This window comes from Rhamphochromis sp. 'chilingali' (assembly GCF_963969265.1).
Source record: "Rhamphochromis sp. 'chilingali' genome assembly, chromosome: 5".
In the NCBI taxonomy this organism is placed as follows: Eukaryota; Metazoa; Chordata; class Actinopteri; order Cichliformes; family Cichlidae; genus Rhamphochromis; species Rhamphochromis sp. 'chilingali'.
In genome coordinates, this window is record NC_137932.1 from 36,131,742 (window position 1) to 36,149,325 (window position 17,584).

Sequence of the window (17,584 nt, forward strand, 5' to 3'; positions counted from 1 at the left end):
AAACCAGTACTCCACCTCCACCTTGCTGGCGTCTGAGTCGGACTGGAGCTCTCTGCCCTTTACCAATCCAGCCACGGGCCCATCCATCTGGCCCATCAAGACTCACTCTCATTTCATCAGTCCATAAAACCTTAGAGAAATCAGTCTTGAGATATTTCTTGGCCCAGTCTTGACGTTTCAGCTTGTGTGTCTTGTTCAGTGGTGGTCGTCTTTCAGCCTTTCTTACCTTGGCCATGTCTCTGAGTATTGCACACCTTGTGCTTTTGGGCACTCCAGTGATGTTGCAGCTCTGAAATATGGCCAAACTGGTGGCAAGTGGCATCTTGGCAGCTGCACGCTTGACTTTTCTCAGTTCATGGCCAGTTATTTTGCGCCTTGGTTTTTCCACACGCTTCTTGCGACCCTGTTGACTATTTTGAATGAAACGCTTGATTGGTCGATGATCACGCTTCAGAAGCTTTGCAATTTTGAGACTGCTGCATCCCTCTGCAAGATATCTCACTATTTTTTACTTTTCTGAGCCTGTCAAGTCCTTCTTTTGACCCATTTTGCCAAAGGAAAGGACGTTGCCTAATAATTATGCACACCTGATATAGGGTGTTGATGTCATTAGACCACACCCCTTCTCATTACAGAGATGCACATCACCTAATATGCTTAATTGGTAGTAGGCTTTCCAGCCTATACAGCTTGGAGTAAGACAACATGCATGAAGAGGATGATGTGGACAAAATACTCATTTGCCTAATAATTCTGCACTCCTGTAGTTTGTCGTCAGTTCAAAGTGAAATAACCTTTAAGGTGGTTTTAGAGTTCTCCATGGCAACTAAGACTAATTTTTATAATCTTTGCAAAAAAACAAGCCTTGTCCATTTCTCTACACCACCCTTACGATTGCGAAATCCGTGATTCTCCGGCCAGCTAAAGTCTACAACCTCCCACATCCCAATAGAGAAGGAATGGAAAAGTATATCAAGGAGTCACTGGCAGCAAGAATAATCCAATTATCTCCTTAAATAAGTGGATTAACACTTAGACCCCCGGAGAGCAGTCATTTTGGTTTTCTACCTTAGACCCCCGCGGAGTCATCATTTTGCGTTTCTACCTTTAAAAGCCGGAGAGCAGTCAGTCAAATGCTGGAGTCGTTCATATGTATATTGGGTCGTTACCTAGGAATTCTGGAGGGAGGGGAGTGGGGGTGAGTGATTGAGGGGGTGGGGGAGCTGCTAAAAGCGGTGAGCTTCCTTTTGTGTTTCATCTTGATGCATTCTCAATCATCCAGGGAAACAAATCTCCAAAAGTCACCAACTTGGAGTGTTTCAGTTTGCCATCTTGGGGAGAAATCAACACACATGGGTGTATGTCCTTTGTTGCTGACATTTATTGATAAAAACAGTACAAAAAACCAACCATTTGTACACATATTTACAAATAATTCAACATTGTCAGCAATCACTCACAATCCTGGCACTGCCATGGTACCTGTAGTCTGCATTTACCACATGTGTACCTGTAGCAGTGAACACATCGCACAGTGGCCTGATTTATCTTGCATTTGTGTTTGACCTGACACGTGGCTCTTTTTCCAGGGCTCGGTGTGGAGGGTTCTGCCCGAAGCAACTGATCTTTTCTTGCCTTCTTCGCAGCTACATGAGAGTGAGCCAACTCTGTTGCAAGCGCCACCAGGAAGTCCACCCGTCTTTCCTTCGTCCCGGTGCATGCTTGATACAGCACATGTGCATTCAGTGCTGCCATGTCAATCATGTTATAAAACACGGCGACTGGCCAGCGCCGTGTTCCTTTGCGGACAGTGTACTCCAGAACCATCTGGTCAATCACATCCACGCCACACTTTGTTTTGTTGTAAAGGGTGACAGTGTTTGGTGAACCACGCTGTGCATGCTGCTAAGAATATAGACTGTCTTCTTCCGTTTGGCCGCATACGCCGTCAGCGTGGCAGCAGAGGTTGAAAACACCTAAGAAATAAGATAAATTGTTATTTTCATAGCCCTTTTACACACAATGAAACACATAAACATAGAACCACAAAAGACCTGCAACATACCTGAGTGGTGAATTCATTGCGATCTGCAGCAAACTTGTCAGTCTTTGCTCGATCACAGCGGGTGGACTTGTCATCAAAGCGTAGGTGTTGCATGATGTTTTGGAAGCGGTTTCGTGCCATAGTTCCAATTATCTGTGGGTTTCCCAGGTTTGCTGACCAGCAGTCATTTACCGATGGAAGCCTGCAAACCCCCCGCAAGATCACAATTGCAATAAATGCCATTAGTTCAGGGAGGTCCATGAACCAATGAACATGCTCCGTTTGCTGTGCATGTTGAATAGTCCATTCTTGAATGCTACGAAGCATGTCAAGAGTGACGAAACACAGGAAGCTCTGAAGGCGACTCGAGATACTTCTCCTGGCCTTAGCCGTTGGCTCTCCATCTGCAGCGTACGCTTCTATTGGGGTGAAAGGGAGACAGGTCCCCACCTGTTCTTCACGCCACACTGTGCCATCTTTCGCTGTCTCAGTCCCCAAACAAGGTCTCTTTTTCGGTGGAGAAGCAGTCTCCTCATCTGCAGTGTGAACAAATTCAAATTGTGAGCAAAATGGGAAGGTCAAACAAAATCACAAATGCATGCATAGATACTAATTATAATTCCAGTATCTCCTCCTCTGTATCAGAATAATGTCTGAAATATCTTACTTACTAACTACATCCACTTACTTGTTTGAAATGAAAAAGGAAATAACATGAAATGAAACTAACCGGAAGACTGATCAGACAGCTCTGAGTCCGAATCCGGCTGAACTGCTAGGTCTTCTCCATCCGAGTCACAAGGGTCGACTTCCGTCAGGATCATTTCCAAGGCCTGCTGAGTGGTGAGTCTTCTCTGCATTTTCTTTCCTTGGAGAGGAGGTCCGTACACCAGAGGCAGTGCCAGGATTGTGAGTGATTGCTGACAATGTTGAATTATTTGTAAATATGTGTACAAATGGTTGGTTTTTTGTACTGTTTTTATCAATAAATGTCAGCAACAAAGGACCTACACCCATGTGTGTTGATTTCTCCCCAAGATGGCAAACTGAAACACTCCAAGTTGGTGACTTTTGGAGATTTGTTTCCCTGGATGATTGAGAATGCATCAAGATGAAACACAAAAGGAAGCTCACCGCTTTTAGCAGCTCCCCCACCCCCTCAATCACTCACCCCCACTCCCCTCCCTCCAGAATTCCTAGGTAACGACCCAATATACTTATGAATGACTAGCCAATTTAGCTTCCACTTCCACCATTTGACTGCTCTCGGGTTTTATAGGTAGAAAGGTAGAAGCCTGGGGATGCTAGTGTTAAGAATGTGCTGTTTTTTTCACTGTTAAAGTGTGCTGTGATTTTTTTCTTTGTGAAGAATTAAGAATAAGCCACTCAGGCCATGCGCAGACTACTGAAAACTGAATCATATCACTGTTAAAAACAAATACCCATTTCTTCAGCTTTTTGAAGAAGATGTGTAATGCATATCACCTAGTGTGGATAAGGGCAGACTGCTTTCATCACCCCCTTTGGACACTCTGAATATTTATCGATGCCCTTTGGCCTCACCATTGCTCCTGCAGTCTTCCAAGACCTTGTGAATGCCATTTTGAGAGATTTTCTTAAAGTTGTGCTAAAACAACTTCACTGAAGAATTTTCTGAGTGCCTTTCCTGCTGGGCAAAAAAGAATCGGTTATGGCCTTTAAGGACTGCAGCAGAGACACAAGCCACACCCTACCACAAGTAGATTTAGACAACAAGATATTCCAAAACCTGACTGACATGAATTATTTAAACTTTGAAAATTCTCCATTTTGCTTATTATGAAAGAGTTGCAAAGTCTGCTGTATTACAGAAGTGGACTGTTTTCTGGAATAGGAACCTGGATGCATTGGCCCTGTCTACTGATGATCATCAGTGTTGTCATAATGGTAGTAAGCAATAGTTAACAGAGGAGCTAGAGTTGCTATTGGCTCTTGTACACTAGAAGGAGGATCAATCAATCAATCAATCAATCAATCAATCAATCAATCAATCAATCTTTATTTATAAAGCACTTTTCATACAAAAAAATGTAGCACAAAGTGCTTTCCATAGTTAAAAGCAGCCCACCCCACCCTCCAACTCACTCCCCACACTCTCATTAACATAAATGATGTGAATACACACATATCTCCCCCCCCCCCCCCACACACACACACACACGCGCGCACACTTAAAGAGTAAAAATTGGGCTGGGTTCACATGAGCCAAGTGAGGAAACACTATAACAGGGAGCCTCCAGGCTGGGCACACAGCAGGAGGGAGGCAAAGGAGCCCCCCAGCCAGGCTGAGAGGACCCCCAGAGACCCAGCAGCCACGGTCGATCACAGCCCCGGTGCAGAGAGCCCCCTCCGAGGAAACACTGGAGATATGACACAATAGGATATGTACAGGGTAAAACGATAAAATAAATAAGAACGGGATACAATATAAATATAAATATAAATAGAGTAAGAAGATTAAAAAATGAATAAGAATAAAATCAATAAATATTAGGTAAAGCCTAAATTAATAATAAAATAACAGGATAGAATAAATAAGCATAAAATAAATAAACGCTAAGTAAAAGCTAAATTAAAAAGGTGAGTCTTGAGCCTGTTCTTAAAAACATGTACGTTCTCTGCGGCCCTGAGCTCCTCCGGCAGGCTGTTCCACAGACGAGGACCATACCACTGAAAAGCTGCCTCTCCGTGAGTATGTGTCCTGACTTTAGGGACAATCAAAAGGCCAGTACCAGAAGACCTCAGGGTCCGCGAGGGTTCATATGGTAAAAGCAGATCTGAGAGATAAGAAGGCCCAAGACCATTAAGACATTTAAAAACCAATAAAAGAACTTTAAAATCGATCCTGAAACACACGGGGAGCCAATGCAGCGATTCTAAAACTGGTGTAATGTGGGCCCGCCCTCTGGTCTTCGTCAGCACACGAGCTGCCGAGTTTTGCAAAAGTTGTAAAGTTGAAATATTCTTCTTAGGAAGACCAGAGAGCAGGGCATTACAGTAATCAATGCGACTGGTAATAAAAGCATGCATCAGCATCTCCGTGTTGGCCCGAGAGAGAATAGGGCGGACTCTGGCTATATTTTTTAGATGATAAAATCCAATTTTGGTTACATGTTTAATATGTGGGATAAAACCAAGCTCAGAGTCAAAAATAACACCCAGGTTTTTCACTTGTAGCGAAGGACATAGTGAAAATGCCTCTAATTTAGACAAGAGTTTCTCTCTCTGAGCCTCGGGACCGACGATTAAAACTTCAGTTTTGTCCTGGTTAAGCTGTAAAAAGTTTTCTGCCATCCAAGCTCTTATATCTAAAATACAGTTAAAAAGGGCATCCATTGGTCTGGTGTCATTGGGAGACACAGAGATGTACAGCCGCGTGTCATCAGCGTAACTGTGGAAGTTCACTCCATGCCTCCCGATGACACTGCCGAGAGGGAGCATATACAAATTAAAAAGTACAGGGCCTAAAACCGACCCTTGAGGCACACCACATGTCATTTTATGGATCTTAGAGGAGCATGTATCCATACTCACCATAAAAGTTCTGTCAGAGAGATAGGAAGTGAACCAGTTGTGTACAGCACCAGAGAGGCCTACCATGTGTTTCAGTCTGTTTAAAAGAATAGCGTGGTCTACTGTATCAAAGGCTGCGCTTAGATCCAGTAGCACCAGGACTGAGAGCTTTTGGGCGTCCCAGTTACAGTATATCTAAGATCATTTAAAACCTTTAGGAGAGCCGTCTCTGTGCTGTGGTTCACCCTAAATCCAGACTGGAATATCTCCAGGATCTGTCTATCATTTAGAAAATCATTAATCTGAGTAAAAACAAGTTTTTCTAAGATTTTACTTAAAAATGGTAAGTTGGATAGAGGTCTGTAGTTATTAAAATCATTACAATCCAAATTGCTCTTCTTCAGAAGGGGCCTCACCACCGCCGTTTTAAAGGCAGCAGGGAAGACACCCAACTGAAGAGAGCAATTCATCATGTATAAAAGCTCAGCCTCAAAAAATCCATAAAGTGTTTTAAAGAGTGAAGAAGGGATTGGATCTAAAAGACATGTGGTGGGTCTCACTGTGGAGAAAACTTTCTGAAGGTTCTCAGCATTAACCAGGACAAAGCTGTCCAGTGTCTCCTCAGGTACAATTGAGCCCTCAGATGTGTTTACAAACATATCGCGATTAGATAAAATATCAGATCTGATGGCACTGATTTTTCCCCTGAAGTGGTCTGCAAACTGCTCACAGAGTGAGTCTGTGGGGGTTCTTTGGGAGCTGTTAAAATCAGGGTTAAATAAATGATCTATGGTGGAAAAGAGGACCTTGGGATTATTTTTGTTATTACTGATTATTTTGGCGAAGTATGAATTTCTTGAATTCCTTAATGTATTATTGTACATTTTAAGTTGCTCGCAAAATATTTGATGGTTGATAGTATTTTTATTTTTCCTCCACCTCCTTTCTGCTGCCCTGCAATTTCTTTTGAGTTTTTTGACTTCTTCGTTTCTCCAGGGTGATACGTATTTTACGTTAATCTTTTTGGTGGTGAGTGGAGCAACGGAGTCAAGGCTTTTCTTCAGTTTGCTGTTGAAATGATTAAAAATCAAATCGCAGGGTGCAGGTAAAATCACAGGGGGGCATTCGTCTAAAACCCTGGTAAAATTTGCAGCCACTTCAGAGGTTAGATAGCGCCTCTTCACAGTTCGCACCGAGGTCTCCCGCTGAATAAAACCGGTGATGTTAAAAAACACACAGTAGTGGTCAGAGACAGCCAAGTCAACAACAGAGGACACGCTGGTGGACAGCCCATGGGTGATGACCAGGTCCAGAGTGTGTCCTCTGTTGTGAGTCGGCTGCGTGACGTGCTGGGTAAAATCCAAACAGTGAAGAATGTTTAAGAATTCTTTTGATGCAGGGTCAGAAGGATTATCTATGTGCAGGTTAAAATCACCGGTTAAAATGATCATATTATATTTTGAATGTATGTTTGTTAAAAATTCTGAGAATTCCTTGATAAAAGCAGCACTGTCTTTAGGTGGTCTATAAATTGTGACAGATAAAACTGGAGGGCTGCTGAAAACAATAGCGTGGAATTCAAAAGTGGTAAAATGATCAAATAAAATTTGTTTGGAGGTGAGTGTGTTGTTGGCTAAAGATGCAGTCCCACCACCTCTCTTACCACTTCTAATAGAAAAAGAGAAATTAAAATTTGGTGGGGAGGCCTCAGTGAGAACAACTGGTGCATCCGAACCCAGCCATGTTTCAGTTAAAAATAAACAGTCAAGTTTATTATCTAAAATTAAATCATTAATAATAAAAGACTTGTTCAACAGAGAGCGGACATTTAAAAGTGCCATACTGATTGAGACTGGTGGATTTTTGACAATAGAGTTCAGTGGATGTTGACATCTTTGAAGAGGCCGGAGGTTATTAATGTTTTTGGAGTTACTGGATTTATGATAATTCTGTTGCTCTCTGTTTGTGATTATGACGGGTATTGTGTTGACTGTGGGAAAGAGAGGTCCGAGTCCAGAGTTTTGTGTATTACTGTTAAAAGTGGAACAAATATAGGAGCTGGGACCAGGGGAACATCAGTCAGTGGCAGACAGATCAGCAGGTAATGTCAATTTGGGGTAGTGACAGGGCGATGTGCGGGAGTGCTGTACGCCAAATGCCAAATTGGCGGACAGCAAACGGCGTCCCCAGGCGTTGAGGTGGAGCCCGTCTGCCCCAAAAAGATGTCTCCTCTCCCAGAAGGCATCAAAATTGTTAATAAAACCCACGCCGTGGGAGACACAGGCGGAGGAAAGCCAGGTGTTAAGACTGAGCAGCCGGCTGAAACGGCCTATCCCTCTGCCACAGGTGGGGGTGAGCCCGGAGATAAAAGCACTCACCTGCAACTGACCAAGGAGGCTGAAGAGTTGGAGGAAGTCCAACTTCAGCAGCTCAGATTGCTGTTTGGGGATGTCATTGGTGCCGATGTGGATGATGAGCCGGTTAACCTGTGGGTGGGATGCCAGAATGTTGGGAATTCTGTCCACTATGTCAACAACAGTGGCTCCCGGGAACGACAGCGTGAGCGCCCCCCTTATCCGCACGTTCCTGACGATGGAATCCCCGAGGACCAGCGTGGAGAGAGGAGGTGCTACCGGGGGCTGCTGGCCATCTGAGACGCCCGCGCCGCGGCACCGGGGGTGTTCAGATGGAGATGCGCCAGCCGGACTGCGTGAGTGACTCCCAGGTAGCCGCGCTGTGGGTCCTCTTCTCCGAGAAGCCGGGGTAAAGCACAGCTCTCCGCGGTGAGTTTGCACCACAGCGTCGGGTTGCCCACCGCGGCTCCGGGGGCGTAGTGGTGGAGATGGCGCAGACCTCAGCGACACAGCGGGATGGCGAGGGCTAGCGGTCAGAGGAGGAAAGTCCACAGGATCCAGGACATTGAATTTATTCTCCAGTACTACCGCGCCGGAGGGGTGAGGGTGCGAGAGACTGATCCTCCTGCCCCCTCTGCAGCCACCACGCGTCTCAACCACGGTCCATGGCGCTGGTTGGAGTGGAGCTGACCAGAGCCTTGGATCTGGCCCCTAGCTGAAACCAGGAGTTCTCGTCCTTGGCAGAAGCACCAGCGACGAAAGTTGAGAGCCTGTGTTGACTGTTGGCGGGATCTTGGGACACAGCAGCTGGATGGTGCACTGTGTCGGCTAGCTCAGCGCTAGTAGCGGTGGTTTGAGCTTTGCCAAGGAGGATCGTGTCAAGTTCGCATTCAGCCCCCTGGATTTGGTATAGCGTGGATATCCTTTGTTCCAGCTCGATCACTTTTTGGCTCAGGTTGATGCAGCTTTCACAGCTGGATGTTGAGGTAAGTGGTGCCATTCCGGAATCTCTTACCGGCGACAGCATCAAAAACAAAAACAGAAACTGCCACTTTAGCTTGCGTTAGCTAAAAAGTCAGTCGTGACGCAGCAAGAAAAGAGTTTCACTAAAAGTTCACTAAAATGACCGTGAACTTGGATGCCAGTGGATCTAAAAATAAACTCCACAGTTTTTGCGCATTCACGCTCAAGTTGCTTTGAAGGCGAAGGTGCAGATTGAGATTGAGTAGGAGGGATAGATGTCATGCGTACTACATCACAAAAGTGGATATTCCATCATTAATAAATACATGCATCAATTTTTTTGTTTTACATCAGCAAAAAGAAAATGAAAATCAGGAGGACCAGAAACCCCTCCCAAGAGAAATGTAATCAGATCTATTAAAGATCAGGCACCACAGCGCCCACGGAATTGTAGTTCTGTTCCACATTTCAACACAAGTTTTTTAACAAGGAATTATTTGACACAATTGTAAACAAAACTACTGACCTAAGGACAGTCGCTCCCTTTAGAGGGGAATTTTGATGCTTTTGGTCATATGGTTGATCTTGTCAACAGCCTTAATAATGACATATCACTATAAATGCCATCTGGTTAGGCTTAACCCAGGGGACAGGTAGAACTGTATGAATTATTATTATGGCTTGAATATTTTATACACCACTTAATTTAAACTATGAGGGCCTGAAGGCCTACCTTCCTATGAGGAAATTATATCTCAGTGGGGGTATACCACTGAGATATAAGTGGTAGAAATAAGTGGTAGATATAAGATATAAGTGGTAGAAAGGCAGTACACCACCAACAAGCTATAGCTTGTTGGTGGTGTACTGCCTTTCTACCTGCCCATCTGTTTTTAGATGGAAGTAGTGTCAAATTTTTGCAAATTTGCCCTCCGCGAATCGCTACCTTATCGTGGTGGAGGGGTTTGTGTGTCCCAGGGATCCCAGGGGCTATGTTGTCTGGGGGCTTTTGCCTCCTGTTAGGGTCTCCCATGGCAAATTGGTCCTGGGTGAGGGACCAGACAAAGAGCAATTCAGAAGACCCCTATGAAAAGACCATCAAGGGAACAGTTCACCCTGCCCGGGATAGGGTTACCAGGGCCCCACCCTGGAGCCAGGCCCAGGGAGGGTGCCTGAGGGTGAGCGTCTGGTGGCTGGGCCTTAGTCCATGGGGCCCGGCCAGGCACAGCCCGAAAAAGGGACATGGGCTCATCTTCCGTAGGGATCGGATGCAATGTGAGTCGGGCGGCAGCCAGGAGCAGAGGCCCTGGCAGACCAATTCCCGGCTACCAAGACTGGCAATTGGGACATGGAATGTCACCTCTCTGGTGGGGAAGGAGTCTGAGCTAGTGCGTGAAGTTGAGAGATACTGGCTAGATACAGTCGGGCTCACCTCAACACATGGCCTGGGCTCTGGAACCAGTCTCTTGGAGAGGGGATGGACTCTGTCTTAGTCTGGAGTTGCCCCTGGTGAGAGGCGTCAGGCTGGGGTGGGTATTCTAATATCCCCTCGGCTTGCTGCTGGTATGTTGGGGTTTCTCCCAGTGGACAAGAGGGTTTGTTCCCTTCGCCTTCGGGTCAGGGAACGGGTCCTGACTGTCATTAGTGCTTATGCGCCAAGCGGCAGTTCAGAGTACCCAGCCCCTGAGTGGGGCACTGGAGGGACATGCTATGGGAGTATGGTGTGTCTGGTCTGTTGCTACAGGCCATTCAATCCTTATACAACCATCGCAAGAGCTTAGTCCACACAGCCAGCAATAAATCAGACACATTCCTGATGGACATTGGACTGCCCTTTCTCACTGATTCTCACTAATTTTTATGGACAGAGTTTCTAGGTGTAGCCAAGTGGCAGAAAGCCTATACTTGGGTGGTTTCAGAATCTTGTCTCTGCTTTTATTGGATAGTGTGGTTCTGTTGTTTCCATCAGGGAGTGGCTTCCAGCTTGCACTGGAGTGGTTTGCAATCAAGTGTGAAGCGGTGAGAATGAGAATCAGCACCTCCAAGTCTGACGCAGTAGTTCTCAGCCGGTACCCACTCCAGCACAGGGGTGAGTAACTGCCCAAATGGAGGGCAAAATCTCTGGGTCCTCTTCAGGACTGAGGCTAGAGGGGAGAAGACAATCTACAGATGCATTACTGCAGCTGCAGTAATGCGTTCCATGTACCAGTCCATTGTGGAGAGAGCAGAGCTTAGAAGCCAAGCTCTCGATTTACCAGCCAGTCTATGTCCCCACCCTCACCTATGGTCACAAGCTTTGGGTTGTGATCAAAAGAGCAAGATTGCTAATACAAGTGGCGGAAATGAGCTTTCTCCGAAGGGTGGCTGGCCTCTTCCTTAGAGACAGGGTGAAGAGTTCAGCCATCCTCGAGGGACTCAGAGCAGAGCTACTACCCCTCCACATTAAAATGAGCCAGTTGTGGTAGTTTGTGCATCTGTCAAGGATGCCTCCTGGGCACCTCCTGGGTGAAGTGTTCGAGGACTTCCTATTCTACAGGTGCATGTCCCACTGAGAGGAGATCCTGGGGCAGACCAAGAACACACTGGAGAGATTTTATTTCTCTGCTGACATAGGAATGCCTTGGTGTCCCCTTAGACCAGCTTGAGGTGTCAGGGGAAAGCAAGGCTGGGTTTCTCTACTTAGGTTGCTGTCCCTGCAACCCAGCCCCCAGATAAGTCAAAGAAGATGGAAGACAAATACCTATGGATTTCCATAGGTATTTGTTTACTGACAGCTGGGGTTGTCTATAGGCCAATACAAGGCAAATTTGAGAGGGGTTTTCGACCTACACAAATGTGTAACATAACTATAATAATACAATTATATTATTATAATTATGTTTGGAACTGACCCAAACTTAATTTTTTTTCCATTTTCTCCATCTAGGCACTATCAGAGCAGATTCACTTCGATCTCCACCTCTACCTATACAGGGAGTGCAGAATTATTAGGCAAATGAGTATTTTGTCCACATCATCCTCTTCATGCATGTTGTCTTACTCCAAGCTGTATTTGCTCGAAAGCCTACTACCAATTAAGCATATTAGGTGATGTGCATCTCTGTAATGAGAAGGGGTGTGGTCTAATGACATCAACACCCTATATCAGGTGTGCATAATTATTAGGCAACGTCCTTTCCTTTGGCAAAATGGGTCAAAAGAAGGACTTGACAGGCTCAGAAATGTCAAAAATAGTGAGATATCTTGCAGAGGGATGCAGCAGTCTCAAAATTGCAAAGCTTCTGAAGCGTGATCATTGAACAATCAAGCGTTTCATTCAAAATAGTCAACAGGGTCACAAGAAGCGCGTGGAAAAACCAAGGCGCAAAATAACTGGCCATGAACTGAGAAAAGTCAAGCGTGCAGCTGCCAAGATGCCACTTGCCACCAGTTTGGCCATATTTCAGAGCTGCAACACCACTGGAGTGCCCAAAAGCACAAGGTGTGCAATACTCAGAGACATGGCCAAGGTAAGAAAGGCTGAAAGACGACCACCACTGAACAAGACACACAAGCTGAAACGTCAAGACTGGGCCAAGAAATATCTCAAGACTGGTTTTTCTAAGGTTTTATGGACTGATGAAATGAGAGTGAGTCTTGATGGGCCAGATGGATGGGCCCGTGGCTGGATTGGTAAAGGGCAGAGAGCTCCAGTCCGAGTCAGACGCCAGCAAGGTGGAGGTGGAGTACTGGTTTGGGCTGGTATCATCAAAGATGAGCTTGTGGGGCCTTTTCGGGTTGAGGATGGAGTCAAGCTCAACTCCCAGTCCTACTGCCAGTTTCTGGAAGACACCTTCTTCAAGCAGTGGTACAGGAAGAAGTCTGCATCCTTCAAGAAAAACATGATTTTCATGCAGGACAATGCTCCATCACACGCGTCCAAGTACTCCACAGCGTGGCTGGCAAGAATATAAAAGAAGAAAAACTAATGACATGGCCTCCTTGTTCACCTGATCTGAACCCCATTGAGAACCTGTGGTCCATCATCAAATGTGAGATTTACAAGGAGGGAAAACAGTACACCTCTCTGAACAGTGTCTGGGAGGCTGTGGTTGGTGCTGCACGCAATGTTGATGGTGAACAGATCAAAACACTGACAGAATCCATGGATGGCAGGCTTTTGAGTGTCCTCGCAAAGAAAGGTGGCTATATTGGCCGCTGATTTGTTTTTGTTTTGTTTTTGAATGTCAGAAATGTATATTTGTGAATGTGGAGATGTTATATTGGTTTCACTGGTAAAAATAAATAATTGAAATGGGTATATATTTGTTTTTTGTTAAGTTGCCTAATAATTATGCACAGTAATAGTCACCTGCACACACAGATATCCCCCTAAAATAGCTAAAACTAAAAAGAAACTAAAAACTACTTCCAAAAACATTCAGCTTTGATATTAATGAGTTTTTTGGGTTCATTGAGAACATGGTTGTTGTTCAATAATAAAATTATTCCTCAAAAATACAACTTGCCTAATAATTCTGCACTCCCTGTAGTTTAGCAGTGCTTCCCTGAGCTCACCTCCTCACACCTAAAGGTACTTGTTAATCGTGAGGGTTAGGAGATGGCTGTGGTGATCCAAAATCCATCCTGTTTGTTCACAGAACCCCTCTGTTCCTCAGCACAGCCAATAGTTTCTGCCTGCTCAGCTTGCCTTCTTCCCAGCCGCACTTTGAACAAAATATAAATAGAATACAACAGGAATAAATATCAAACAGGAGACATATATATGGTAAATGGTCTGTATTTGTATAGTGCTTTACTTGGTCCTAAGGACCCCAAAGCGCTTTACACTATACACAATCATCCACCCATTCACACACTGGTGATGACAAGCTACATTGTAGCCACAGCCACCCTGGGGTGCACTGAGAGAGGCGAGGCTGCCGGACACTGGCGCCACCGGGCCCTCTAACCACCACCAATAGGCAACGGGTGAAGTGTCTTGCCCAAGGACACAACGACCGAGATATATATATATATATATATATATATATATATATATATATATATATATATATATATATATATATAAAAACACCCAGCACGCCCCTGCGGGCGGTTTATCCTTCAAGCTCGGGTCCTCTACCAGAGGCCTGGGAGCTTGAGGGTCCTGCGCAGTATCTTAGCTGTTCCCAGGACTGCGCTCTTCTGGACAGAGATCTCCGATGTTATTCCCGGGATCTGCTGGAGCCACTCGCCTAGCTTGGGAGTCACCGCACCTAGTGCTCCTATTCATGTAGCCCCTTCCGCCGGGGTTACTTGCGTAGTGGCATTCCAACAACGCCCTGTTTTCGTCTCTTGCCCACCGATGCCTTCTTAGTAAAAGTAAAACAAGAAGGCATATATATATATATATATATATATATATATATATATATATATATATATATATATATATATATATGTATATGTACTGTGGGGCAAAAAAGTATTTAGTCAGCCACCGATTGTGCAAGTTCCCCCACTTAAAATGATGACAGAGGTCAGTAATTTGCACCAGAGGTACACTTCAACTGTGAGAGACAGAATGTGAAAAAAAAATCCATGAATCCACATGGTAGGATTTGTAAAGAATTTATTCGTAAATCAGGGTGGAAAATAAGTATTTGGTCAATAACAAAAATACAACTCAATACTTTGTAACATAACCTTTGTTGGCAATAACAGAGGTCAAATGTTTACTATAGGTCTTTACCAGGTTTGCACACACAGTAGCTGGTATTTTGGCCCATTCCTCCATGCAGATCTTCTCGAGAGCAGTGATGTTTTGGGGCTGTCGCCGAGCAACACGGACTTTCAACTCCCGCCACAGATTTTCTATGGGGTTGAGGTCTGGAGACTGGCTAGGCCACTCCAGGACTTTCAAATGCTTCTTACGGAGCCACTCCTTTGTTGCCCGGGCGGTGTGTTTTGGATCATTGTCATGTTGGAAGACCCAGCCTCGTTTCATCTTCAAAGTTCTCACTGATGGAAGGAGGTTTTGGCTCAAAATCTCACGATACATGGCCCCATTCATTCTGTCCTTAACACGGATCAGTTGTCCTGTCCCCTTGGCAGAAAAACAGCCCCATAGCAAGATGTTTCCACCCCCATGCTTCACAGTAGGTATGGTGTTCTTGGGATGCAACTCAGTATTCTTCTTCCTCCAAACACGACGAGTTGAGTTTATACCAAAAAGTTCTACTTTGGTTTCATCTGACCACATGACATTCTCCCAATCCTCTGCTGTATCATCCATGTGCTCTCTGGCAAACTTCAGACGGGCCTGGACATGCACTGGCTTCAGCAGCGGAACACGTCTGGCACTGCGGGATTTGATTCCCTGCCGTTGTAGTGTGTTACTGATGGTGACCTTTGTTACTTTGGTCCCAGCTCTCTGCAGGTCATTCACCAGGTCCCCCCGTGTGGTTCTGGGATCTTTGCTCACCGTTCTCATGATCATTTTGACCCCACGGGATGAGATCTTGCGTGGAGCCCCAGATCGAGGGAGATTATCAGTGGTCTTGTATGTCTTCCATTTTCTGATGATTGCTCCCACAGTTGATTTTTTCACACCAAGCTGCTTGCCTATTGTAGATTCACTCTTCCCAGTCTGGTGCAGGTCTACAATACTTTTCCTGGTGTCCTTCGAAAGCTCTTTGGTCTTGGCCATGGCGGAGTTTGGAGTCTGACTGTTTGAGGCTGTGGACAGGTGTCTTTTATACAGATGATGAGTTCAAACAGGTGCCATTCATACAGGTAACGAGTGGAGGACAGAAAAGCTTCTTACAGAAGACGTTACAGGTCTGTGAGAGCCAGAGATTTTCCTTGTTTGAGGTGACCAAATACTTATTTTCCACCCTGATTTATGAATAAATTCTTTACAAATCCTACCATGTGAATTCATGGATTTTTTTTTCACATTCTGCCTCTCACAGTTGAAGTGTACCTCTGGTGCAAATTACTGACCTCTGTCATCATTTTAAGTGGGGGAACTTGCACAATCGGTGGCTGACTAAATACTTTTTTGCCCCACTGTATATATATATATATAAAAACTTGCATCGTGATATTGAGTCTGCTTTTTAGGTTCATTTACAATAAAGTTATTACATCCATCTTAGCTTTTCTTCATGCCTCCTTCTTTATGCCTCCCTGTTAACCCTCTCCAGGCAGACGTTGCAGATTTGCAACAGTTAAGACCTAACAACCTGATTACGCCACATACATATTTTATGAGGTTTTTTTTACTCAGAAGTACCACTGCAGGACTTGGTTGTGCATTAGCAACAAAAAACTTAATTCGGGCCTGAGAGGGTTAAAACAAGAATTGAATTTAAAATCCTTCTCCTCACAAGGTCTTAATAATCAGGCCCCATCTTATCTTAAAGAGCTATCATATCATTCCAATAAAGCAGTTTGCTCTCAGACTGCAAGCTTACTTGAGATTCCTAGGGTCTTTAAAAGTAGAAAGGGATGCAGATTCTTTAGCTTTGGTAAACATCTTATACAGCGCTTTTCTACTCTCCCAGAGCAGTCAAAGTGTTTTATACAACATGGCACATTTGCTCATTCACACAATTACTACGCTTTATGTTTGCTTACTTAACATGCAGACTGGGGGAGCCAGGGATCAAACTACTAACCTTCCAATCAGTAGATGACCTGCTCTACATCCTGAGCAACAGCCACCCTTCTAAGCTTTTAAGCCCCACTTCTATGGAACTAGGCCACAGTTCGGATATCAAAATAAGATCAGAATACTTTACTAATCCCATAGGAAATTATGTGGTCACAGTTGCTCCAAGACATTAAGAACAGTAACTAACTAAACTAAATTACTAAACTAAACTAAACTAAATATCCCAGTATAGGGCAAAATGAAAAGCAATTTGGTTTCGAAAGATTTGCCTGGTACCTTTTATCAGCTTGCTTCTATTTGTGTGAGACTTAATGAACACCACCAAGAACCTCAGCATTTCCCAAGCCTGTCAGTCGAAGTAGGGACCCTGGGGGGGTAAACTCAAGAATGAATCTTCCCTACCTCAGCTAATGAGTCCTGCAACTCAGGAATTGAAAATTACTCTATTCTTCTATGTGCTTTTAATGATTCTGGGGCAAAACAAAACTTTTTGCATATAAATCTGCCTTAAGAGCTTAACATCCCTCTTACATCTTTTTCCTAAGATCTTGCTACAACCAACCATAATACAAAACAATTCTTGCTTCTGCTCTTGGGTAACCATTGTGAGTACTTAACTCTGTTCATTTTTGATGCCCCCCACACCTGTTGTCCTTGCACACCCCTTGCTTCAAAAACATAATCACTGATTGGTCCAACAATAAATGTCTGGCAGAAGCCCCCATCTGCAAGATCTTCAACCCCCACTTTTGACAGAGCTTTGACAGCATTCTGAGGGAGACTGAGAACATTGAGCCTGAATGGTCTTAACATCCCTCTTACATCTTTTTCCTAAAATCTTGCTACAACCAACCATAATACAAACCCCATCTTGCTTCTGCTCTTGGGTAACTATACCCATCACCATTTTATATAACTATAAAATCACCAATACACGTTCACGCTGCCATATATTGAACACACCTTGATTATCCCCAGATCGTGGCACCTAGTTTTGAACCTTCCCCATCT

At 44.6% G+C, this 17,584-nt stretch overlaps 1 protein-coding gene across 2 annotated transcripts; it reads right to left on the bottom strand.

Annotated features, from left to right (window-relative positions):
* Positions 1–1,208: 1,208 nt before the first annotated feature.
* LOC308397026 (uncharacterized protein) lies at positions 1,209–3,209 on the bottom strand. Of its 2 annotated transcripts, XM_080882751.1 has the most exons (4): positions 3,056–3,198; positions 2,775–2,964; positions 2,066–2,580; positions 1,209–1,976 (listed from the first exon to the last, which is right to left on the bottom strand). In XM_080882751.1, the coding sequence occupies exons 1-4, from the start codon at positions 3,149–3,151 to the stop codon at positions 1,836–1,838; spliced, it is 942 nt and encodes a 313-aa protein (XP_080738877.1). In that variant the 5' UTR covers positions 3,152–3,198; the 3' UTR covers positions 1,209–1,835. The 2 variants fall into 2 exon arrangements, with proteins under 2 accessions (XP_080738877.1, XP_080738878.1); XM_080882752.1 differs by having other exon boundaries at positions 1,211–1,976; positions 2,775–3,209.
* Positions 3,210–17,584: the final 14,375 nt, after the last annotated feature.